The 23,601-nt window shown below is 57.3% G+C and overlaps 10 protein-coding genes across 10 annotated transcripts; 3 read left to right on the forward strand and 7 right to left on the reverse strand.

Annotated features, from left to right (window-relative positions):
* Window positions 1-83: 83 nt before the first annotated feature.
* On the reverse strand, window positions 84-1,187 carry SPSK_09476 (lipase/esterase; the record flags this gene model as incomplete). Its single annotated transcript, XM_016736048.1, has 1 exon — window positions 84-1,187. One exon carries the CDS (start codon window positions 1,185-1,187, stop codon window positions 84-86), a length of 1,104 nt encoding a protein of 367 aa, XP_016587960.1.
* Window positions 1,188-2,510: 1,323 nt separating this feature from the next.
* Window positions 2,511-3,416, forward strand: SPSK_09655 (uncharacterized protein; the record flags this gene model as incomplete). The annotated part of the gene is made up of 1 exon (XM_016736227.1): window positions 2,511-3,416. The coding sequence occupies one exon, from the start codon at window positions 2,511-2,513 to the stop codon at window positions 3,414-3,416; it is 906 nt and encodes a 301-aa protein (XP_016587961.1).
* A 901-nt stretch (window positions 3,417-4,317) lies between these two features.
* On the reverse strand, window positions 4,318-6,562 carry SPSK_08685 (uncharacterized protein; the record flags this gene model as incomplete). The annotated part of the gene is made up of 5 exons (XM_016735274.1): window positions 4,318-5,340; window positions 5,406-5,561; window positions 5,640-5,722; window positions 5,787-6,354; window positions 6,449-6,562. The coding sequence occupies 5 exons, from the start codon at window positions 6,560-6,562 to the stop codon at window positions 4,318-4,320; spliced, it is 1,944 nt and encodes a 647-aa protein (XP_016587962.1).
* Window positions 6,563-9,013: 2,451 nt separating this feature from the next.
* Window positions 9,014-11,368, reverse strand: SPSK_08642 (uncharacterized protein; the record flags this gene model as incomplete). The annotated part of the gene is made up of 1 exon (XM_016735233.1): window positions 9,014-11,368. One exon carries the CDS (start codon window positions 11,366-11,368, stop codon window positions 9,014-9,016), a length of 2,355 nt encoding a protein of 784 aa, XP_016587963.1.
* A 968-nt stretch (window positions 11,369-12,336) lies between these two features.
* SPSK_08597 (ATP-dependent RNA helicase DDX24/MAK5) lies at window positions 12,337-14,841 on the reverse strand (the record flags this gene model as incomplete). The annotated part of the gene is made up of 1 exon (XM_016735189.1): window positions 12,337-14,841. The coding sequence occupies one exon, from the start codon at window positions 14,839-14,841 to the stop codon at window positions 12,337-12,339; it is 2,505 nt and encodes an 834-aa protein (XP_016587964.1).
* A 562-nt stretch (window positions 14,842-15,403) lies between these two features.
* SPSK_09406 (tRNA (cytidine32/guanosine34-2'-O)-methyltransferase) lies at window positions 15,404-16,593 on the forward strand (the record flags this gene model as incomplete). The annotated part of the gene is made up of 2 exons (XM_016735979.1): window positions 15,404-15,506; window positions 15,569-16,593. The coding sequence occupies 2 exons, from the start codon at window positions 15,404-15,406 to the stop codon at window positions 16,591-16,593; spliced, it is 1,128 nt and encodes a 375-aa protein (XP_016587965.1).
* A 125-nt stretch (window positions 16,594-16,718) lies between these two features.
* SPSK_09794 (GNAT family acetyltransferase) lies at window positions 16,719-17,414 on the reverse strand (the record flags this gene model as incomplete). Its single annotated transcript, XM_016736364.1, has 1 exon — window positions 16,719-17,414. One exon carries the CDS (start codon window positions 17,412-17,414, stop codon window positions 16,719-16,721), a length of 696 nt encoding a protein of 231 aa, XP_016587966.1.
* Window positions 17,415-18,137: 723 nt separating this feature from the next.
* Window positions 18,138-20,261, reverse strand: SPSK_08738 (uncharacterized protein; the record flags this gene model as incomplete). The annotated part of the gene is made up of 1 exon (XM_016735326.1): window positions 18,138-20,261. One exon carries the CDS (start codon window positions 20,259-20,261, stop codon window positions 18,138-18,140), a length of 2,124 nt encoding a protein of 707 aa, XP_016587967.1.
* Window positions 20,262-20,732: 471 nt separating this feature from the next.
* SPSK_09848 (NADH dehydrogenase (ubiquinone) Fe-S protein 7) lies at window positions 20,733-21,362 on the forward strand (the record flags this gene model as incomplete). Its single annotated transcript, XM_016736416.1, has 1 exon — window positions 20,733-21,362. One exon carries the CDS (start codon window positions 20,733-20,735, stop codon window positions 21,360-21,362), a length of 630 nt encoding a protein of 209 aa, XP_016587968.1.
* A 194-nt stretch (window positions 21,363-21,556) lies between these two features.
* On the reverse strand, window positions 21,557-23,359 carry SPSK_08931 (pantothenate transporter; the record flags this gene model as incomplete). Its single annotated transcript, XM_016735516.1, has 3 exons — window positions 21,557-22,323; window positions 22,426-22,493; window positions 22,557-23,359. 3 exons carry the CDS (start codon window positions 23,357-23,359, stop codon window positions 21,557-21,559), a joined length of 1,638 nt encoding a protein of 545 aa, XP_016587969.1.
* Window positions 23,360-23,601: the final 242 nt, after the last annotated feature.

The following is a 23,601-nucleotide window of genomic DNA, read 5'->3' on the forward strand; positions in this document are numbered from 1 at the left end:
TGCAATGTAGAGATGTGATTTCCGAGGTTTCCGACGCGCAGGATGGTTTCTATATCTAAGTCTTTCATTTCTTGCACCGTTCTTTACATTGTTTCCTCACCGTGGACAATGATGTCCAGTGTGTTTGTGGCCGTGGGGTTTTTGAGCGCCCATGCGATGCCGTCTTCCATTGTGGCATCCCAGTCCCGACTTACGGACAGCCAGTCCGGGCCATAGCGCCGAAAACCGTGCGGCACACCGCGGTACAGATGGACATTGGTCGGCACGCCCGCTTTTTCAGCCAGCAGCTTCGCGTAGAGGAGGCCCTGGTCGCGCAGCGGGTCCAGCCCGCAAATGCCAAACACGGTTGGCGGCAGACCCTGGACCTGCTCGGCCGTGGCGTTGCCCGGACTTAGGAACGTGTCGTCGACACGCGGGTGGGCGGGGACCTTGAGCAGGTCCGTGAAGAAGTGCGCGATGTGGACGGGCAGGATCGGCGCAAACTCGTTCTCGACGAGCGACGACACGTCGGGGCTGGCGAGCTGCGCCAGCTGCGGCTCGTAGCACTGGCTGTTGACCAGGGCTGGGATCATGAGCACCTGGCCGGCGACCCGGGGGACGTCGACCGGCAGTTTGCCCAAATGCTGCTCCAGGACGAGCGTGGCCGTGATGTGGGCACCGGCCGAGATGCCGCCCACGACGACCTTGGCTGGGTCGACACCGAATTGGGGCACGGCCGTGGCATGGATCCAGGCCAGACCGTCCTGTGCGTCGAGCCACGCTGTCGGGTACGTCCACTCCGGCGTGTGGCGGTAGTTGAGGTTGAGCACGACGAGCGGCGTGCCCTTGTCCGAGGTGTTGATGGCCAGATTGGAGCAGATGGCGTCTTCGGAGGACAGCGTGCCGAACAGGTAGCCGCCGCCGTGCAAGTGCAGGTAGAGAGCAGGCTGGGCGTCCTTGGGCACGGACTTGGGCCAGTAGAGACGGCCCTCGAGAGCAAACCCGTCGCGTGCCGGGATGGACACGTCGATGAGCTCGACCTTGTCAGCGAGCTTCGTCATGAGCGCCGCAGACGTCTTCTCGCGGTTGGCATTGGCGGCCGTGCGCTTCTCGAGTACAGACGCGCCATCGGGCGCTGGCGAAGGAAACGCGGCCTCGACGGCCTTCCACTCTCGGCTGGCGCCGCCGTACTTGGAAAAGTCGGCCATGGTGGCGGTGGGTGGGGATGGAGAGTATGAAGGGTGCTGTTGTTTCGTGAGAGTGCAGAACAACAGATTGTGAGGGTCGCAACGGCCGTCAGGAGGTTTATTAATTTGAGCAGAGAGGGGAAGAATGGCGCAAGACGGAGTCGGAGTGCAAATCTACCGTCCTTAGCGCCGACACCGTCAAGAATATGCTGTATGCTGGGAATGGCCCTGAGTGGAGTGCGTTCCGCATTGCGACGGCCATATGGCATCGGGCAATCAGCAGACGTGCTGTGACATAAATTCAGAATGTCTGAAGAATGTAGTCGACCATGCATTGAACAGTCCACAGTCACAGCTTCTTCAAGCGGACCATGTGTTCTGGTGCATTGTAGCTTCGAGACAACTCATTTGCCAGCTCGACGTTTTTAGAAATGAAAGGAGGCCGTTGCTGCAACAAGTCGTGGTACACAGAAGACAAGACAGCCAGGGTGTCTGGCAGCGGTGGCAGTCTTGTCTCTCTGTCTCGCTGTCTCGCTGTCTCGCTGTCTCGCTGTCTTGCTGTCTTGCTGCATTTGTTGTGTCGTTCAAAATGGCCGACAGTGGGAGATGTTGCTCTCAGGGGAGGTTCACCGTGATTACCTGATGGGAAAGGAAGTAACGTGCGTGCACACCACAAATTGAAAAGCCAGTTGCTCTTTCTGGTTTGAGATTGCGACCGTGTAGGATACAAGAAGGTACGACCGAGGCCGATATTCGTTATGTACAATGTCTTGTGGCTCTGTCTCTATTCGTTTTACTGGATGTTAGTCAGGGTTTGCAGTAATGGAAACTGTACAACAAATATTGTAACAAACGAAGACCATTTGCAGTATGATTTTTTTTCATTGTACTTAGTTTATAGTAAATGATAATCGTCAATTGCCTTGTAGTATTGCCAACATTGACTTGTTCTGTTTTCTCTTCTCCATGGTTTTGGCATGCAAACACGAATGCGGTGGTAGCTCCTTCCTCCCCAACCGACCCGTCTCACAACTCACGTCGCGCCTTCTCCAAAATTCGCCTCGGCAAAGCCAGGATTCTTCTTCTCCGCAGCCCACACTCACAAGCTCGCGTGCTTCCTCCACTGCCCCATTCGCATCCCCGCAAACAATGAGCGAGCCAGCGAATCGACGGGCTTGCCCTGGCTAACAGGCCGGTCGTCTGTTGGTCGGCGGTTGGCTGCGCCGGCTTCTTGTTGAGTTGAAAACGCTGCGTTCAAAGTATAAGCCACAAAGACACAAAGAATACGGCAGCTTGTCGTCGCGACACAGACAACAACCGCGCGACATCTCCTCCTACGATACAATGGATCCCACACCACCTGAACCACCCTCGCGTTCGCTCAAGGGCCGTGTGGCCGTGGTGACGGGTGCGGGCTGCATCGGCGACGGCATCGGCAACGGCCGGGCGATTTCGATACTGCTGGCCGACGACGGCTGCGACGTGGTGTGCATGGACAGGAACCTGGCGTGGGCGCAGACGACGGTCGACAAGGTAAATGCCGGCCGCGCCGACGGCACGCCGCGACCGGGACGGGCCGTCGCCTGCCAGGGCAATGTCACTCTGGAGGACGACTGCCGGGCGGCTGTGCAGCACGCCCTCGACACGTTTGGCCGCCTCGACATTCTGGTCAACAACGTCGGTGTGGCCGGCGCGCCGGGCACGGCTGTGGACGTGGACCTCGAGCAGTGGGCGGCGACGCTCGACGTCAACGTGTCGAGCATGGTGCGGATGGCCAAGTATGCGGTGCCAGCGATGGCGCGCAACGGCCACGAGGAAGGGAACGGCGTGATTGTCAACATGGGCAGCGTGGCGGGCCTGCGCGGCGGAACGCCGCATCTGCTGTACCCGACGAGCAAGGGCGCCGTGGTCAACATGACGCGGGCCATGGCGGCACACCACGCGGCGGCCGGCATCCGTGTCAACTGCGTGTGCCCGGGGATGCTCTACACGCCGATGATGTATGCGGCGCCGGCCGAGGATGCGTCTGAGTCGACAAAAGTCATCATGTCTGAAGAGGCGCGGTCGGCCCGCAAGGCGCGCAGTTTGCTGGGCACGGAGGGCACGGCATGGGACTGTGCGTGCGCTGTAGTGTTCCTGTCGAGCGACCATGCGCGGTGGATCACGGGTGCCATCATCCCGGTCGATGCGGGTGTCACGGCGGCTGTGGGCATCGGCATACCCAAGAGCGCAAGTGTAAATGGAAAATAAGGGCGTGTATCTGTATGTGAAAATGGTCTAGAATATAGTATGCCGCGATTTACCAGGTTATTACTTATAATTCATTTCGTTGATTGCCAGTAACACTCTCAGCTGGAGTTACGACAGTTTGTATTTACCTATGATACTAAAAAGGAAAAAAACTAAATGTTAACTGATACGCTGTATCGTACGTGATAAATTCAAAACGGTCGTTTAAAATTATGGGTTTATATTAAATAATCGGCGACGAATAAGTCTTCTATCCTCTCTGAAGGAAAGCTTTAACCTTATATATATTAATACTCATCAATCATATTTCATTCCATAATTCGTGCCCCGTATAAGGAAGCTTCCTGTTTCAAGTAGGACGTTTCTTCCTTTATAGGTTTTGACACAATGAGGCATTGATGCGGGTCTGTCTCCCAGTTTGCGAGGATAATATGCGGCGTATAATGGGCGAAAATTAACTCGTTTCGAACGGCAAGATTCTGCGCCAGCTGCGGCGTGACCAGGAGCGCGAGAAGAGGAGAAAGGCGGGCAGCAAGTTGTAGGTCGGGGGTTCTCAGATTTGTTTCTGGTACTCCTAGATGTCAGTGTAACAGCTTCGTTGGCGAGGTACATCGATTGGCAAGACATTCGTTCAGGTATATTGTAACAAAATCAAGTGCTTTCCAATTGTCGCTATGCGTGCTGCCAGACCTGAAACACTCCACAAGTATGTAGGATATAAAAATAAACAATGAAACAAAAGACACGCGAAAAAACGTGTGACAAGTCGAAAACGAGCAAAGCCCATATCAAGCGAAGCTCGTTATCTAAATATTAGGTAGCAAGTGAATCATGCTGCAGGTGTGTGATGATGTAGAGCATTGTACCCCTTCCTTTATCTGTTTCCTTCACTCCCCCACGACTACCTCGCGTGAGGACTGCTACCGCTGTCCAGTTCTGAATACGATGTTGGCACTGGCCCCGAGTGATATGTCATGCTGCCAGGGGACGGCGTTGCTCCGTGCGGCGACTCAACCGGCGTCGAGTCTGCCTGGTAGATGGGCTGTCCCTGTGGTGGCGCACCATAGGCCTGTCCGTTGTAGACTTGGCCGCCATACAGTTCCGCCGACTGCTGGCCACCTTGTAGCTCGGCGTAGCTGGGGGCATTGGGCGAGTATGTTTGCTGTCCAGGAAGCTCGGCTTGGGGGCTGGCGTGTGGGGGGACGCCGTTGGGATAGCCGTAGTTGGCGGCTCCCTGGACGTGTGCCGACGCGGGCGAAGTGCTGTTCGGCGGCGGCGACTGCGGGCTGATGGTAGAGGCGGCGGTGGCATTGTTGTACTTGCTGACGCTCAGGCTCGGGCTCGGCGACGGTAGTGGCGGTTTGGCACCGTACGGGCCGTACGCGTTCTCGGCAGAGAGCATGGCCGCACCGTCGCCAACGGCCGTGCCACCTAGTTCGCCAGGACCGCCAGGACCGCCAGGGCCGCCATGGTTCGTGCTGATGCTCTGGTTGTTGGTGCCGTGGCCCAGGTTGTTGAGCTGCTGGAACTCGTTGCTGCCGGTCGGGCGGTTGCTGTTGTTACGTGCATGGCGCCAGACAAAGAACGCAGCAGCAGCCAACAGGCCCAGACCAGCAACGACACCGACAACGGCACCGGCAATGACGCCTGCGTTGGACTTGTGTTCGGTTCCGTTGGGCTGGCCGTTGCCGTCGCCGCTAGAGTCGCCGCTGCTTCCGCTTCCGCCAGAACCACCAGACGCGCCAGTGCCAGTCGCCTTGGTCGTGCCGTGTGTGGCCGTGGCCTTGTTGCCGGTGCCTGTGCCTGTGCCAGTGGCACCACCACCGCTGCCGCCGAGGCCGAAAGGCGCAGACTGTGCCACCGAGGTCGTGATGCCGGTCACGACCAATTTGTTGTTGGCGGCACTGCAGTACATGTTGAAGATCTGAGATGGGTCAGTATTGTCATAGTACCTCACCTCAGATGGCACACGCATAGAGGGAAACTCACAGCCAGGGCCGACGAAATGTCCTCGCTGCCACCCTGTGAACACTCGTACTGGATGTTGGACGAGATGTAGCTCGATACCATGCTGGACATGCTCGGTTTGAGGCATGCGCACGACGCCAGCAGCTGCGGGCCGGTCGGGCAGAGGTCATAGGTGTTCTGCGACGTTAGCATGTCTACTACTCATACCCATCAACACAGCACAAAGTGTTCTCAACACGCGCGACAGTCACTTACAGTGAACACCGCCGAGGACAGACCGTCCTTGGCGCACCTTGCAAGCGAATTGAACTGCGGTATATCGGTAATATAGTATGACACTGGAGTTGTCAGCGGGAAACACAGCCGGAAGCTACAACATGATGAGGGATGCGGGGAACGCACTATCACCCGGCGGGTTTGATGCCGTGGGGAACGACGAGGTGCCCGAATTTAGGTTGCAATATGCTGCGAAAAAGGCCTGTGCCGACTGGATGTCAGCTGTGTGTGACGAGCAGTCGTAACCGACCATGGTGTTGATCGTCTGGCTGACGACCAGCGAGTTCTGGTTCTTTTGGCACACGCATGTCGCCAGGTTGACGGCGTCGGGCGGGCACAGCGAATATGTCATCTCCATGACGGCGTACGAGATTTGGCTGGAGGCACAGGGTGCCAAGTAAGACATTTCGGGGATGTCCGTGATATATTGGCTGACGGGTGTGGCCGGCGTCGCAAAGGTTGCGGTGCCGCCTTGGTCGCAATAGTGGCTGAACACGAGCGAAGCCGATTGCTGGTCGGAGCTGGCGGTGGAGCCGCAGCTGTAGCTTACGTCGCTGGAGATGGACGCTGACACGGTGGCAAAGAGGTTGCCCTTGGAGCAGACGCAGGACTGCAGGGCCGTGACGGCCTCCGGGCAGTTTTCGTAGGTCATGGTCATGACGTTGTAGCTGAGGGCCGACTGGGCGCATGGTGCCTGGGGAAGGAGGGAGAGGGATTGTTAGTACTATCATATGCAGAGCACATTGTCACATACTTGTGTCGCCGGCATCGTCGTGATTGCAACTCACTAGCAATGTGTAGATGTCAAGATCCGTGACGTAGACGACGTCGGTTGCGACAACCGGCGCCAGCGCGCCCATTAGGGGCAGCCACGCGAGAGCGCGTGAGCCTCCCGAGCGCATGGTGTAGACTGTGTTCGTTGCCGATAATGAAGAGTTAGGGAAGGACAACGGAGGCGCGCACTCGACAGTGGAATATCAAACGAAGGTAGTCAAGTGGCGAGACACCGGATCGAAACAGCAAAGACGCTCGCGGTGAGGATGGTGCGACCGAGAGGCAACGACAAACTGCGACTGGACGACGACGATGAGGGGGTCGCAAACTGGTCAGGTCTCTCCCGATACCGACACCTATTACCTCCTTCAAGACGCGAGACAACCAACGAGTAGATAAAAGAGAGTATGAAGTAGACAAAGCAGACTAACGGGAAACAGGGCTGGAGAAAAAAAAACAGGAAAAGCGAGAAGGGGAAATATTCAAAGGGCCCAAGTGACTGCGCGGAGACCAGCCGAGTTCGTGTCCCACTCAGCCAAGGAGCCGTCGAGGAGACAGGAGACTGGCTAGGGAATACAAAGGGGTCGTATGTGAGAAGGTTCCGGGCAGGCAAGTCTGAAAGTCTGCAAGTCGGTTAGGGTCAGGCAGATGGGGGGACAAAAAAATGAACTGAAAATGCGCAGAAAATGAGACACCACCGTTAAATGTCGTTCGGGGTCATCTCTTCCCCATCTTGCTCGCGTCGTTTGACTGAATACGGAGTATTAGGGGTACAGAGCACTCGCATCTGAGCCGCACCGGCACGATCCAAATATGTCAAGTGCAGTGCTTCGTCACGCCCAGAGAAAACCTTCCAACTCCCCATTGTTTGAGTCGTGGGTTGTGGAAGAAGGGCAACGTGCAAGGGTCCTCAAAGATCCCTGCCAGCTGAAAGAAAGGGAGGGGATGCACCTCCTCAATCCATGCGGAAGAGGGCCGCCTTGCTTTTGCAACGCCCCAATCAATTGTCGCAGAGGAGCGCTTACAGTCTGAACTCAGAATAAGGGACGCGACGAAAAGGAGAGTGCGACCACCCAAGACACCATCAACTTGCCAAGGCGCAAAACAACCTCCAAGACTAGTACAGAACCAGTGCAAGCGTAAGGCAGACCCACGAAATGGCTTCGAATGGCGAGGAGCGATTCATGAGCGGATTGCAGGGGATATGAAAACCTCTTGTGTGCTTCGCAGGTCTCCGGTTGCATTTTGTGCGGTGATGCGTCTGGGGAGGCAGAGAATCATAGGCTTGCAGATGACTTTAGATCGATCCTGAAATCGAAGCATTGTGAGCATCGTGGGAATTATGCGTCCTCGGTATTCTTCTCTTCAGCAGCCAAGACTGCTGTGGGGTCCGAATGGGGCATATTTTTTAGAAATATAGCTTGCCTGTGTCGAGTAGTGATCGGCAACCCGGACGGCTGACGGCCACCAGATGTTTTTGACAGACACAGGGCAGAGTCGGGAGTGGATTGGTTGGCAGATGCCTCGATTGGCGTTATTGTATGTTGTATGGACTATGTTGAATGTTTGTTCTCTGGCTCTGTAGGATTTTCGTCCGTTCTCAGTGAACTCGCCTCTGTGTGACGGTTCGCTGCGTTCTCCACCGTATTAGGTTTAGCAAGAGAACAGAACGTAAGACTTAAAACTGGAATGGAGAGCGAAGGACATTGTGGACGGCCTTTTTCCCATGGCCAATGACTCCATTTTGCGTCTCTCGTGCCAGTCTTTCATTGGCTAGAAAACGGGTCTATCTCAGTGATGTTGCATCCGCTGTGGCAAGTCCACAGTAGGAGGCAGTGTGCTCTTCGGTAGAAGAGTAGCCGTAAGATGTTTATTTTGCTGGAAATGGGGATGGTTCGATGCTTGGGTGCAAGTACAATTACATCCGAATGAAGTCAGTGATCCGATACAGAAGGCGTTGATGGTGAAGACTTAGCTCTAGTTTTTATTCGTTTGTTCCTCCTGTGGCGTTCAAACGGTTTCCCTTTTGCCTCATGTCCCTGACTTTTTCCTCTTCTGCCTTCGTTCAGGGACGCTCTGCGCCTTTTTCCATTTTTTCCTGTCTTGGTTTGGTCTGTTATGTCCATCGACGCATTGGCGCTATGGCCAAGCCCGCTAGCCAGGAAGTTATCTGTCTTGGGTTCGGTTGTGGGAAATGAGACCAGGGTGTGTGGCTTGGAATCCTGCGAATAACCGTTATGTTGAGCCGCACTGAAAATAACAGTTCGTTCGCCGTAATTCGTATACAGAAGACGTGACAAGGACAAGAAGGCAACCAAGTAAGGTGAAAAAAAAGATTTTGTATCTACCGCAATAAGAATGGTATGCCTTACCACCAAAGGAAACGGTGTCAAAACAGGTACAAAAACTGTGAAACGGACACGGAAGGAGGAAGGAAATATAATAAAAAGGCAAAAGGGATCAAAGAGTTCAAAAAGGGCAAGAAAGGATGTTCCCGCATCAGAGAAATGAGCGGCAGATTCGCTCTGCGCTACATACTCGCATGATGTATTTCGTCCGTCATTCCCAAGTGTGTCTCCCTACCAGTTGAAGTTGCTGACCGTACGGTGGTTGCTATTCGAGCCAAATGTTTCCGATCCGGAGTCAACCACTTCACTCCGCAGCATCGTGTCCTGCACGGTCCTGCCGAACGCGTCTCCGTCGTCAGAGGTATTGCCACTACCCGGGAAATCATCCCAGGGGCGGTAACGACTGCGGTAATTGCGATCGAAATTGTTGCCATCAACATCATATCCATCTAGGCGACTGGCATTAGCACAGTCGCGGGCGACACCACCAGCATTATACTCACTAGCGTCTTCGTCGCGAACGAAAGGATCGCGAGTAACGGAATCGTTGTCATCAAAATGGTCAACGTTGGAACCATTGGCAATATTCACCCAAGATACATCGTCAGTTTCATCAGAATTGTCGTCGGGCTGCTGACTGCAAAATGCACGTGCATGCTGATTCGCTTCAACCGTCAGAAAATCATCTAGATCACTTGCCCAGAGGTCCGGCTGGGTGTTTTGTTGGTGGTACTGGGATGGCAGGTGACGCGGGTCGTGGTCCGAATAACTCCCGTGTTCTTCGCGAGATTGGTGGTCGAACATACCCCAGGCGTCGTTATGAGGTCCGTCCATGTCCTCCAGCGGGCGTCCGAAGAAGCCTTCGGCCACCTCAGCTGCCGCAGTTGCCATTGTGGGTGCTGGCCAGGTGAAGTCGTTCGATGCGGTGCGGTGAGGCCGACCGAAGAACCAGCGAAGCCAGTCGCGTCTGCTTTCCAAGACGATGTGTGATCCGGGAGTGTTTTGGCGGTGGTGGTGAGCCTGATGATGGGTTTGGTGCTGTGTTTGGTGCCGCGTTTGGTCGTGTGCTTGATCATCCTCCTGCTGGTGCATTTCGCCGTGGTGATGATGGTGATGGTGGTGGTAGTGGCGATGGAAGTGACGACAGAGACGACGATGACGGCGTTTTTTAATACGTCGGCCAGGCTCCTTTGGCTGTTCGGCGGTCACATTCTCGCCGTCGTCGGCATGGTTTCGTTCCGTATTGCTATTGGCAGAGCTGTGGGTGCTGTGGCCATAAATGTGGAACGGGCAATTTGTGTCCATGCACCCACGGTGGCCATGATCATGGGCAGCGTGGTTGTCTGCATGGGCATGGGCATTGGCAACCTCGTTGCCGTGCACGTGATGGTGGGCTGTGTTCTCGTACCGGCGCTCGTACCGTACCGCTGTTTCAAGCCACCACGACCAACGCATCTGACGCAAGAAACGCCACTGCATCTTGACGAGTTCCAGCAGAGTGTCGACGGCATCCTTAGTGAGACCGAAGACACCTGACTGAACGAGAGAGTCAACGCCCACATGACCGACACCAAAGAGCACCATTGTCATGGCCAATGTGACGATCACGATGGCGCCAAACACGAATGGAGCGAGGGTTTCCACAGCACCTTCGGCGAGTGTGCCAGACACAACCTGGAGAAGCTTGAATATAATTATCCCGAAGGAACGGAGCAGGGTTTGGGGGTTCGATGGTGGCTGGTATTCTCCGTGGTCTCCGTGGTCTTCGTGGTCTTCGTGGTCTTCGTGGTCGTCGTTGTGATGCATCTGCGCTGTATCGTGAGATGGACTCAGTTCCGATTCATTGGCCGAATTTTCGGGCAATGAGGGTGTTCCCGAGCTGGCTGGATCACTTGAGTTTACTGTCGTATCGACGGCAGTGACGACGGTGACAGAGGTCGTGGTAGTGGGAACAGCCACGAGCGAACGGAAGACACAGCACAGTCTATGGATGGACAGACGATGGGAAATCTGTCGCGTTGTAGTATAGAACATGACAAGTAGCGCCGGGAAGACAATGACAACCATAACCACCGGGTAGACTCTATGCAAAAGGGCAGACCCGAGCTTGTTGTCTTGCAGAGCCACCATTAGCATAGAGCCCGGTCTAGTGTATTGAGGAGGCCAAATCAGACTGTGGGCCCGTCCACTGTTGAAAGCCATAGCGACGACCACCCGGGCAGCTTGCTTTGCGGTGAGACTGGTGACGTCAGAGTACCGGACAACCGTGGTGGAAGCAACGACGTTGTTCACACCGAGAGGGTCCCCGAGAGAGAAGAGGGATCCGAGTAGGTAGGCATAGTTGGCCACAAAAGCCGCCGGCCAGATTGAGAAGCCGCGGATGAGGCTAAGCATGGAAAGAATAATGTTGAGGAAGTGGATAAGGTGCTGTTCGTGATGGTGGCCGCAGACAAAGTGAAGAAATGGAGGTCCGAACAGGATAATACCAGTGGTGGCCCAGACAGCAGCTTGAATGGCCGTCAAGAAATTATGAAATTGAAGCATCCGACGCCATCCGGTCAGGACGGCAAACGGAGGTGAGATCATGGTGACGAGGATATATAGGTCCGGGACGTCGCGTAGGTATTGTCGGAGTGGATATGTAGCGGCTATAGGATGATAGGAAGCGGTGAGAGACGAGGTGCGAAATTCCGTTTGTTGGAGAGCAAAAGAAGCAAGCTGTAGATTTGGAATATTCGCGGCGGAAGAAATTTACCAACATAGTGGCGATGTCGTCAGCACCTCTTCTTGTGAGTTTAGGGAAGGAAGGAGCGAGTGTGTCAACATAATCGCAACGGGAAAGAACGGGGCGGTCGAAGCGACACCCAACGCAACTTCCTTGATTTCTAACCGAGTGACAGTGTGTTGTCTTCCCGTAAGTTATTTTAATATTCCGAGTCCCGTTCTCTCATCGATCTTCTCTATTGTCTTGTTCTAAAACGCTCAAGAGCTTCCACGGTACCCTCCTATAGCTGTCTCTTCCATTTCAGATCTGAACCACCTCGCTGCTCAATGCGGCAATCCCATCCAGCGCCGAACGCCCGCCTAACTTGGTCTCGATCTCGTGCGTCTAATCAAAGCCAGTCATCAGACAGATAGAGAATGTCATGCCCTCCGGTCACGGTTTCGAGTTTGAGATGATTTGGCGCTGCCACTGAAAAGTTCCAATGTTGCCACGACCGGAAATGACATATATGTCGATGGTGGATATGGACGGAAAGGGAACGCAGCCTAGAACGTTTACCTAGAAGGTGTGTGACGTTTTGCTTTCATCTTTTTGGGGGCCGGAAAAGAACAGCAAGGACAGTTTCGGTATATTTCCGGAAACGCAAAACAAGCTATTTTGTTGTGGCCGAATTGAATATAATGCAATATTTTGAACTCTCTTAAAGATATATCCTGAAAAACAACCTGCTGAATGCCAGACAGAAGTCTATATTTTGTCATGTTTGTACAAAATTGAAACGCTCACTGAAATATATAAAACCAGAAATACAAATCCTACTGCAACCGCATTACTCGTCCTCGTCTTCATCGTCGTCCAGGCCTAGGTAGTCGACATGTCCAAGGAAATCGCCGGGCCCGTTGCGCATCAGCTCGCGCATGTTGACGCCGCCGGCAGCCAGGTAGCGCTCGCTGACGCCCATGTTGATGGGTTTCGCCAGAAGCGCCTTGAGCTCGCGGGCGCCGGCCTTGACGGAGGCCTTGGAGAGGATCTGGGCGTCGAGGTCTTCCTTGCGGCTGGAGCTGCGCCACTTCTTGGGCCCCGAGCTGGTGCGCTCAAAGACTTCGTCGTAGTCCAGATCTAAGCCGTCGGCCAGCTCCTGCAGGGCCTTGTCGTCTTTGTTTTGCATCTCCTTGGCGAGCATGGAGTCGGCCAGCTTCTTGGCACAGGCGATGCGGTCGCGCAGCTGGGCAATGATGCGGCGGTCAATGTCGACGGTGCGGATAAAGGACGACATCTTCTTTGCCCTCTTGGCGCTCTTGGAGCCAGTCGACTCGCCATCGGCCGCCGCCGTCTGCTCGCTCTTGGCCGCATCGCGGGCATGAATCTTGGCGACGAGACGCTGCGTGGGCGTGACCTCCTTGGGTCCGCACATGAGGATGCTGACACCGGCCGTGTTGGCACGGGCTGTGCGGCCGGAGCGGTGGACGTAAAAGTCGGCCGTACGGGGCACATTGTAGTGTATCACGGCGTCGACGCCGGGGATGTCGAGACCGCGCGCCGCCACGTCCGTGGCCACGAGAATGGAGCCGCGGGCGTGCGTTGAGGCCTTGAAGCGCTCGAGTGCGCGCAGACGCGCCTGCTGGGCCATGGTCGAGTGCAAGGCGACGGCCGGCAGCTCGAGCTTTTGCAGCAAGGGGGTGACGCGGCGCACGGCGTCGATGGAGTTGGTGAAAATGATGGTGCGCTTCTTGCCGAGGAGCAGCAGCAGCCCATAGAGGTACAAGTCCTTCTCCATGGCGTCACATTGCAGCAGGCGCTCGCGCAGACGGCCGGCCATTTGCGATACGGGGTTCACGTCGATAAACTTGGGCACGTCCTCGCGGAAGTTGAGTTGTTTCAGGAGATGCTCCATCGACTGGCTCTCGTCCATCAGGTCGAATCGACTCTTTCCAGCCAGTTTCTGTTGCAGGCCCTTGTTGAAGGTGGCCGAGAAGACGAGCGTCTGCCGAGGCCGCTTCGTGGAGCCCGACGTCCCGTCGTCGTCATCATCGTCGTCGTCCTCACTGCCTTGTGCGTCCTCGTAGCCGTCTTGCTGCGTATCGTGCCGCTCGAGCGCGTTAACAATCTCCTTGGCCTCCTTGAAGTGGCCGTCCGCCAGCAGCCGGTCCGCCTCGTCAATGACCAGGAACGAAATGCCTTGGAAGGCCGCCAGGAACTCGGGGCCAAGGTTCAGAACGTCCCACAGACGGCCCGGTGTCGCAACGACGATGTCGGCCCGCTCGAGCTCGCGCTGCTGTTTCTGCACAGACATTCCACCCGTCACGGGACAGACGTACGGGCTGGTGGGGAGAGCACCACACAGCTCCTTGATGTGCTTGTAGATCTGGTGTGCCAGTTCGCGCGTAGGCGTCAGGATCAGCGCTAGCGGGGCCATCTTCTTGCCGTCTACACCTTCTGCGTTCTTGGTCTTCTTGTTTTTCTTTGCGGCATTGCGGCTGTTGTTGCGGGCGATCCACCGCTGCACAATGGGAATGGAAAACGCGAGCGTTTTACCGGAACCAGTCGAGGCTTTGCCGATGACGTCGTGGCCGGCGAGGATCTCAGGGATTGCGGCGGCTTGGATATCCGTGGGCGTGGTGAACTTGAGCCGTGCCAGGCAAGACAGGATGGGCGGCGACAGATTGAGCGGTACCCAGGCAGCCACGTCGGCGTTGTCTTCAAGAGCGTCCATGTCGATGTCGGCCAGCGACGCAAACCCGGCACTTTTGCTCAGTTCGTCATCGGCGCCTGCAGGGATAGGCTCCGCTGCTGCGCTCTTTGCGTTTTGTTGTTGCTCCTTCCTCTTGTTCTTCTTGTCTTTTGCGTCGGCTTGTGCGTCGGCTCTGGAGTCGTTCTTGGTTTTTTGATTCGATTCCTTGTCGTCCTTTGTCTTGTCTCTTGGCTTCTGTTCTTGCGCCTTGCCCTTCGTTTCGGACGTATCTGCGTCGTCCTCTCTAGCCACATCGTCGTCAAAGCCCTCAAATTCCTCGTCGGTTATGGCATCCGCCTGTTGGTCGCTGTCGTACGGGTCCGTCGTCACAAACTGGAGCCCATTCCCGCTGCGAACAACGTCAAAACCGGTCAGCTCTTCGATGCCCATGAAACCATCAAAGCCAACGCCTTCAGACCCGTCGACGGCTGGTGCCTCGACAGGTTTCCAGGCCTGCTCGTTGATCGAGACGACGCGTTGTTTGGCCGCCGGCGCAGGTGCAGCTCCCGCTTTGACTTTGGCGCCGCCATTGCCTTTCCGACGCTTCTTCGCGTCCGCGCCAGGTCCGCCTGCTTGGCTGCCGTTCTTGCGCTTAGTCTGCATTATGGGGAGGAGAAGGAAGTCGAGGGAGAGAATTGTCAGGGAACGTATGGAGAGCTGCTGTGGCTGGCAGCAATTGGACGGTTGCGTGGTACGTGTTGGAGGCAGCTGGCGTATCCTGAAAAGCCGCGATCTTTTTCTGCCAAATTATTTTCTGCCCGCCAAAAAAGCCTTATCGTTATCGTTATCAATGACGCTATTAGCACTGTATTTCACGCCATTAGCACACTAAATACAGCTGCTTTTAACGGTGTGTATAGTTACTCTTATCTTTGACCTGAGAAATAACAAACATCAGTCTTTTTGTCCAATACGCTGTTTTCCACACCCATAAATTGGGCGTAAAGTACCTAAATTTTACTATAAATACGTTTTATATCCATAACAGGAGAGAGCACAAGGTGTTCAAGGGTCAGAAAGCTGTTCTGTGTTGCTTCTGCTTCTTGTTCTGTTCTGTCACGTGCAACTCAGCAGTGAAAATTACGCCTAATTTTCTCACGCAGAAAAGACGCACCATCACGGCCTGTACCAACAAGCCACGGTTAACCCCCCACAAAACGACAAGATGGGCAAATCGTCCAAGGATAAGCGTGATGCCTACTACCGGCTAGCCAAGGAGCAGGGCTGGCGCGCGCGGAGCGCCTTTAAGTTGCTGCAGCTCGACGAAGGTGAGTGAAAGGAGGTCAACAGGCAAAACGACAAACGTGGATGGCATGTGCTGACGGCCCAGAGTTTGACCTGTTCTCCGGCGTGACTCGCGTGGTTGATTTGTGTGCCGCACCCGGCAGTTGGTCACAGGTGCTGTCCCGCGTGCTGATCAAGGGCGAGTCATTTGGGCGCACGGCGTGGCAGAACCAAGAGGCGCTCGTCCGGCAGCAGATGCTCCGCGTGGGGGGTCAACCGGCAGCGGCCACCGCACACAACGAGGCCGTGGCGCCTCCTCCCGCCCGCCACGATGTCAAGATTGTGGCCATTGACCTGCAGCCCATCAGCCCGCTGCCCGGCATCGTGACACTCCGTGCCGACATCACACACCCAGCGACGGTTCCGCTGCTTCTCAAGGCACTGGATCCCGAGTCTGCACCCTCCGACACCAATGCAAGCAACCCGGTCGACCTCGTGCTGAGCGACGGCGCGCCCGACGTCACCGGCCTGCACGACCTCGACATGTACGTGCAGTCGCAGCTGCTGTTTGCGGCGCTGAACCTGGCGCTGTGTGTCCTGAAGCCGGGTGGCAAGTTTGTGGCCAAGATTTTCCGGGGGCGCAATGTCGACCTGCTCTTTGCACAGCTCAAGCTGTTTTTTACGCGCGTCGTCGTGGCCAAGCCGCGGTCGTCGCGGGCGAGCAGTGTGGAGGCGTTTATCGTGTGCCTGGACTTTCGGCCACCGGCAGCCTTTCAGGCCAGTCTGGAGCGGCCGCTGGGTGTGGGCGACATCGTCCCGGACCTGCCACCGGAAGGCGCGGACACGGCAGAGTCGTCTGCGTCAACGGCGGGCGACCACATTGTCGAGGTGACGCTGGAAGACCTGCGGCCGTCTGACGCGATCAGGGCGGCGCCGTCACTCGGCTCTCGCTGGATCGCGCCGTTTGTGGCCTGTGGTGATTTGTCCGCGTTCGATTCGGACGCCTCGTACAAGCTGCCAGACGACTACGTGTCTCTGGATCCTGTGCAGCCGCCGACGGCACCGCCATACAAACGGGCGCTCGAGATGCGCAAGGCCGCCGGCGGTGCCTACGGCAAGACGACAATCTAGCACGACTTCACCTACGATAAAGCGACAGACAAAGGAACGACTCGGACGCAAACCAAATCTATTACGTACGCCACTGCTGGTGTTTTTAGGCTGCCCTGGCCAGTCTTCTATTCCGTCTGTGCCGTTCATGTCCCCGCCGCTGCCTTTGCCTCCTCATTTCGCTTCGCGTGATTCCGGATCGAGTTTGCCGGCCCCGGCATCTCCACCAAAAGCATGCCGCTCCCCGGCACACCCGGCTGCGGCCGGTACCGCGCGGCCTCTTCGGCGCCCAGCGCGCCCATGTACATGCGTGCCGCCGACTCGGTGCTGGCCACAAGCCAGAGGCTGCGCAGGTTCGGCCATCCGTCCGCGGAGGGAACACTGCCCGCGCGGTCAGGCTCGCTACCGTGACAAAGCTCCCGCAGGCAGCGCATCATCCAGGCGCCGAGGCCGCGGCGCTGGTAGGCGGGTAGGACGTAGACATCGGTGAGGTAGGCGAAGGTGACGCGGTCGGTGACGAGGCGGCCGAAGCCAACCATGGACTGGGGCGCACCGTCGGCAGAGTCCGCGGTGTACACGCCGAGGCACAAGCTGTTGGTGACCATGGCGACGAGCTGGGGCCGCGAAAGTGGCTTGGCCCACCACATCAGGTCGGACGACATAGCGTCGTGGAGGGCGTCGAGCTGGATAAGGGCCACGTCGGACGAGCAGATGAAGTGCTCTTCAGACGGGGTGGCGGCGACATTATTGTTGGCGGTGTCCTTGGCATCGGTCGGCATGGGCCCAGGTACGGGCACGGATGTGCGCCAAGTCAATGGCGGCGATCCTGTAGGCGCGGCCATCGTGGAGACTTATGAAGGATCGCAAAATTGTTTGAAGTAGGGTTACTGGATGTGAAATTAAGGTGACGACACGAGATATATAACGCCTTGCAGCCTGACGAGACGCAATGAAATGAAATTATATGGAATTGGCAGTTTTTTTCGACCCTGACTCGGTTGCAGGTTCTCCGTAATTACTTCGTTGTTGATTCTAAAAGGAAAATCGACAAAAGATGTTTGAGACGGATCGTCATTTTACGTTGGGCGCTGTTCAGGGCGGAGGCTATTTTAGGGTGACTCATTACGGCAGAGTCAAGGCCAAATAGCGTGTCAGACACTGCTGTACGGCAGTGATGTCCCTGATTCGAAGCTGGTTCCACATTTTTAGGTGTTATTCGGTTCCTCCTGCCTAGTTGAGTTACACCCTCTCCCCTCCCCGGGATCTTTGATCTCTATCAATCGTACCTTCCTGTCACTAAAAGGGCGTGGAGACGCAGGGCACGACGTGCAAAGTCGGAAATATCCCAAAACGGAAACTGGCCAATTGAGTCACGCGGACGGCATCGACATGCCGTTTGCCATCTCTGGTTCTGTTGACAAACACACACCACTGCACAGTAAATCGTAGAATGGACGTCAACAGCTCCACACGCGTGTATGCAACAGATGATCGCCGCCACGGAGTAGATCCACTTCATCAGACTACACAACGACAGTACACAATGCACTTCTCCCTTCAACACGTCACCGCAAGCCATGCTCGAGGATGAAGTGATAAAACACGGCCAAATCGAACTCGGGCCGGCACTGTATGTATCTCGAACGGTGGACATCCGCGAGCGCGTCGGTGGGCGGTCCGGTCGCCGTCGTTTCGGACACCTGTCGCGTCACCTCCACAATCCGCCGAGCAATGCGCGCAAACTCGGGCGCGTGCCGGGCGATGCCGAGCCAGCGTTGCTGCTCCAGGGGGAGGCGATCGCGCGCGGCCTGCCACAGCCGGTCCCAGCGGTCGAGTGCCTGCAGGACGACGGCGGCCGTGCTGGGCGGCAGGGCCTGTGCGCGGTACTGGAAGACGGAGAACTGGAGGGCGCCGACGACGGAATAGAGGTCAAAGACGCTGAGGTGGGCGAGGTCAGCAGTCGCAGACGCAGCGGCCGCGGCGGAATCCCTCGGTGGGTTCCTCGGATGGCTGTCATCGGCTAGGAGCGTCGCTACGACGGCTTTTAATGACAAGGGGGGGTGCGTCGTCTCCGTCGCACCACCCGCTAGCCTCGCAAATGCCTCCGCGTCTGGCGCATCCCAGAGCTCATCCCGACACGGCAGGTCGCCGACCATTTCGGCAATGGCAAGGGTGGGTGCGTGGTTGCAAAAGAGGGCCAGCAGCCCATCGGTGAACATGGCCCAGAAGGCGAGGCGGGTGCACGACTCGTTGTACACAAAGGTGGCCCATGCAGCCGCGGTGTCGTGCGGTAGGCGCAGGCTCGGACCGCGCTTCTCCATCATGCCCATGCGGCGGAGGGCGTCGACGAGGGCCGGCTGGCGCTGGTTCAGAGCACGGCGGCGGGTGGCATTTTCCTTGTCGCTGACACTTGTCTGGAGGATGACGATGAGGTAGGCGGCCTGGCACACCTCGACCGCAGCGCCTGCGTTGGCACCGAGTCCCTTGCCCGCCTCTTCGAGACGCCGAAAGATGAACTCTTCGGCGAGCGGCTGGATGTTCGACGCAGCAGCGAGGAGCGCGGCATCGGTCGGGATCGCGGTCTCGGTCGAGTGCGAGTATGCAGCACCGCACAAAGCAATGGCCATCAGCAGACTCGTGTCGATGTGGCGCGCGTCAAACGTTGGCCAGTGGATCAGCTTGGCGAGCAGCTGATGACGCCGGAAGAAGACGGTCAGCAGGCTGCGAAAGTCGGCTACCGCAAAAAAGGCCTTGACAGCGGCATAGTGCCTGTCGGTCGTGTCCGGGTCGGACTGGGCGATGAGCTGCAACATCTCGGAGTTGAGTTGCATGACGCGTGGCATGATGGTGTTGAGTGAGATTGCGCCGGGCGAGGATGGCCAGGTACCGGTGGCCGACGCAGGTGCCGACGCGAATGCTGGATCCGATGCGACGGCTGATGCTCTCTTCACGTCGTCACTGGCATTGTCGGCGCCGAAAATAGAGCCATCGATGCCGTCGTAGTCGATGGATAGCCCGAAGTAGGGGTCCATGAAGCTGCGGAAGAGAAGCTGCGGGTCGATTGTGTCGGGGATGGGCTCGGGGACTAGGGTTGGAGCAAGGACAGACGCCGGCAGCCGTTGTGGGTCCCGCTCTGGCTCGCCGTGGACCATGGCATCGTTGACAAAGTTCACGCGTGGATCCGTGCATCGGAGCAAGAACTGGTACGTCGAGGCGATCTGCCGCTTCTTGTTGCGCTCGTTTTCGTCGGTCGTCGACTCTGGGTCGACAGCGGCAGCGGCAGCGGCCACGGGGCTTCTCTGTGTGGGCCATGTCTGGGTCTCACGGTGCGCAGGAATGGTGCAGAGTCGCCCATATTTGCACTCCAAACTGCGGTCGGAGCATCGCTGGCAGGGCTTCCCGGCATCGCAGGCGACCTTGATCCGGGCACAGGCGTCGCAGGCCTGTGTCTTGCGGCCGCGTTTGTACACCCGTGGCGATGGGCGCCCTGCACCGCACGTCTTCTCGTGCCGGCGAGCCGAGTCAGCGCGCTGGAAGACTCTGCGGCAGAAGACACACTTCCGGGTGGGGGCTCCATCGCACGGGACGGCAGCAAAGGGGAGGTGGCAGATTTTGCACGCCGAGGGATCTGTAGGCACGGTGCGGGTGCCTGGGAGTGCAGGACGTGCGGAAATTGGACTCCCGTTCATGGTGGCTGCTGGTGGTCGGTTGTGGTACGCGAGAGGAGAGAAGAAAGGAAGGAAAACAGATGCGTGCTTTTCCCGACGCCAGACGTTGAAAGTGTGGAGGTGTGATTGACAGACGGTAAGTTCACGGTGGGTCCTACCGAAAATTGGTGGATATGTGAAGAAAGGACGGTGCAAATACGCTGCACAACTAACACGAAAAGTGGGTCACACATGTGTGCGTTTCCCGAAGACTGTAAGACGGGAAGATATGAAGTCGTGAGGACGCTGGAGTTCCGATTTTATCCTTTGACTTGTTCAGATGTTCCGATCTGGGAATCACATTTGCAAACATTGCTTTTAAGATGCATATGGCCGCTCTGGCAACCTCTGGTGAGTCTTGCACAACAACGATCGTCAATCTACCTGTCACGTGCTCTTCTCGCCACGGAATTGACTTGTGCAACAGCAAGAATGGCAACCAGAACACTCGTCATGGCCGCGTCACTCCCGGTGCGTCGAACCGTCGCGGTCCTCCCCGCCATGTGCACTCGCGGCCGTCGAAGCTACTCGCAAGCCGTCCATACGAACAGATCGACGGCGTCGAGGCCGATCTCCCGGGCCCTCGCCCGTGTCGACGACGACCGCCCGACCAACCTCGTCGAATACACGCTGACAACGCTCGACCGTCTGGCCGTCTGGATCCGCAACGGGTCCATGTGGCCGTTGACGTTTGCGCTCGCGTGCTGCGGCGTCGAAATGATGCATGTCTCCATGCCGCGCTACGACCAGGACCGCCTCGGCATTATTTTCCGGGCATCGCCGCGGCAGGCGGACGTGATGATTGTGGCGGGGACGCTGACCAACAAGATGGCACCGGCGCTGCGGCAGTGCTACGACCAGATGCCGGACCCGAAGTGGGTGATTAGCATGGGCAGCTGCGCCAACGGCGGCGGCTACTATCACTACAGCTACAGTGTGGTGCGGGGCGCGGACCGCATTGTGCCTGTGGACATTTATGTGCCGGGGTGTCCGCCGACGGCCGAGGCATTGATGTACGGCATCTTGTTGCTGCAGGCCAAGAACCGGCGGACCAGGGCGACACGGATGTGGTATAGGAAGTAGAATAGGCAGCGGATCGAGAACAGGATGTGGACAAAAAGATAGTTTGGTCATCACTCGTTGTCAAGCTACTGCGAGCAGGGAATACTACCACACAAATTGACAGGCCCAACTGCAGACTACCCGGTTTCCCATCTCTGCAGTGTCTTGCACATTCACACCTGTTTTTCTTCACATGACTTCTACCCCCCTCCCCCCTAAATCTGCACATCGTCCAGAATGGCCTCGTTCCGCTTTAGGGCGGCCTTCCGTGCCCGCCGGATGCGGCGGGTCTCGGTGTCGACGCGCCAGGTGACGGACCAGGTAATCAGGTTCATGACAATGGCCATGCCGATGAAGCCCATGGCGATGCCAAAGGAGGTGGTGTAGTGGGGCGCGTAGCGCGAGTTGAACAGCTGGGAGCCGACGGCGCCGCCAATCTGGCCGTAGCTGTTGGCAAAGGCGATGGCGAGGGCCGAGCCGGTGGCGCCCTGGGTGGTCTGCACGCGCCAGGGCCACATCATGGTGTACCAGGCCGAGGAGAAGCCGCCGGCGATGATGGTGGCGGCATAGACGCCGCCAACGTTGGGGTAGGTGTACTCGACGACGTAGCAGGCGAGGATGACGACCATGAAGAACAGGGGGATGGAGGGCTGGGGGATGCGGCCGGTGCCGGACAGCAGGCCAAAGGAGATGGTCAGGGCGCACGAGAAGATGGCGGGCGGGATGTTGAGCAGCTGGGCGCGGCCGATGGTCGTGAAGCCGAGCCCGGCAATGACGGTCGGCTGGTAAAAGTTGAGGCCGGTGGTGCCGACGGTGTAAAAGGCCCAGCAGCCGAGGAAGAGCCAGAGGCGGATGTCCTTGAGGGTCTGCACGAACTGGCGCCAGCTAAAGTTCTCTTCCTGGGCGCGGGGGGCGTTGATGGGCAGGCGGGCCTGGACAAACGCCTTTTCGCGTTCGGAGAGCCACCTGGCGTTGGCGGGAACTGGGGGGTGAGTCCATCAGTACATTGTCCGTGTTGTATATTTTACATGCTTTCCATGCAAACCTATGGCCTAGAGCACGGTATTGAGATGCGTCAACTCACAGTCGGGAAGGAAGAAAAAGGTGAAAATTCCGAGAAGGACGGTAAAGACGCCTTCGGTCAAGATGAGCCTAGTATGTTAGACATATGTCAGACGAGAATCCTGTTACAGACGACGGCTGACGGCGACGTACCACTTCCACCCCGACAGGCCGCGCGCGGTCACGCCGTTAAAGGCAAACGCCAGCAGGCCGCTGACGATGGAGCTGAAATTGCCCAGCACGGTGACGAGGACGATGCGCGGCGCCATCTCGTCCGGGCGGTACCAGTAGCAGAGCTGCAGCAGCTGGCCCGGCCACAGGCCGGCCTCGAACAGGCCCAAGAGGGCGCGCACGGCGTAGAGGCCGCCGGCGTTTTTGACGGCGGCGTGCGCGCACAGGACGGTGCCCCAGGAGATCATGATGCGCGCCTGCCACACAGACGGCTTGACGCGCTTGACGAGCAGATTGGAGGGCGTCTCGGCCAGGATGTAGGGGACGTAGTAGGCCGTGGTGACGAGGTTGTACATGTTGGCGGTCATGCCGAGCTCAATCATGACGTTGTGCGGCGTGCCCTGGTCCATGATGCGCGCGTTGGACAGGTTGGCCGCGTCGATGGTCTTGACCATGTAGATGACGGACAGCAGCGGTAGCAGCCGCCAGTCGATGCGGCGCAGCAGCCGCTTCTCCTCGTCGGCGCTGAGGCTGGCGCGCGCGCTCATGACCGCGGCGTCGAAACCGGCAATGTCCGACGCGTTGATGGCGCCAATCTCGCCGGCCGCGATGCTGCCATCCTCGTTCTTGGCCCCGCGCGCGACGACGTGGAAGCCGTTGGCGGCGGTCGGCGTGCCCCGTTCGACGTCCACGGCACCGGATGACGCCGACACGGCCTTCTTCTCGTCGACGGTGGCAGGCAGGTCGGACGGATCGTCCGAATGGACCTCGGACACGGGGGACATGATGGATGGTGCGCGTGTGCAAACAAGGGAAACAGGTGGTGTGCAAATGGACAGGCAAAGAACTGTGACTATACTCCGGCGTGAGACACTATGCAATCATCACCAGGTGGTCGCCGGCAGCCGCAGGCTTATTTATGTCGTATTAGCGTCATCTACGCAACACGAGGACAAACTTTATCTCTCGCCATCGTTGCATCTCTGCTGTCTCCTCGTGTTTTGCTGTCGACGTCGTACTTCGCATT

The sequence above is a fragment of the Sporothrix schenckii genome (genome assembly GCF_000961545.1).
Source record: "Sporothrix schenckii 1099-18 chromosome Unknown Cont44, whole genome shotgun sequence".
Lineage (NCBI taxonomy): Eukaryota > Fungi > Ascomycota > Sordariomycetes > Ophiostomatales > Ophiostomataceae > Sporothrix > Sporothrix schenckii.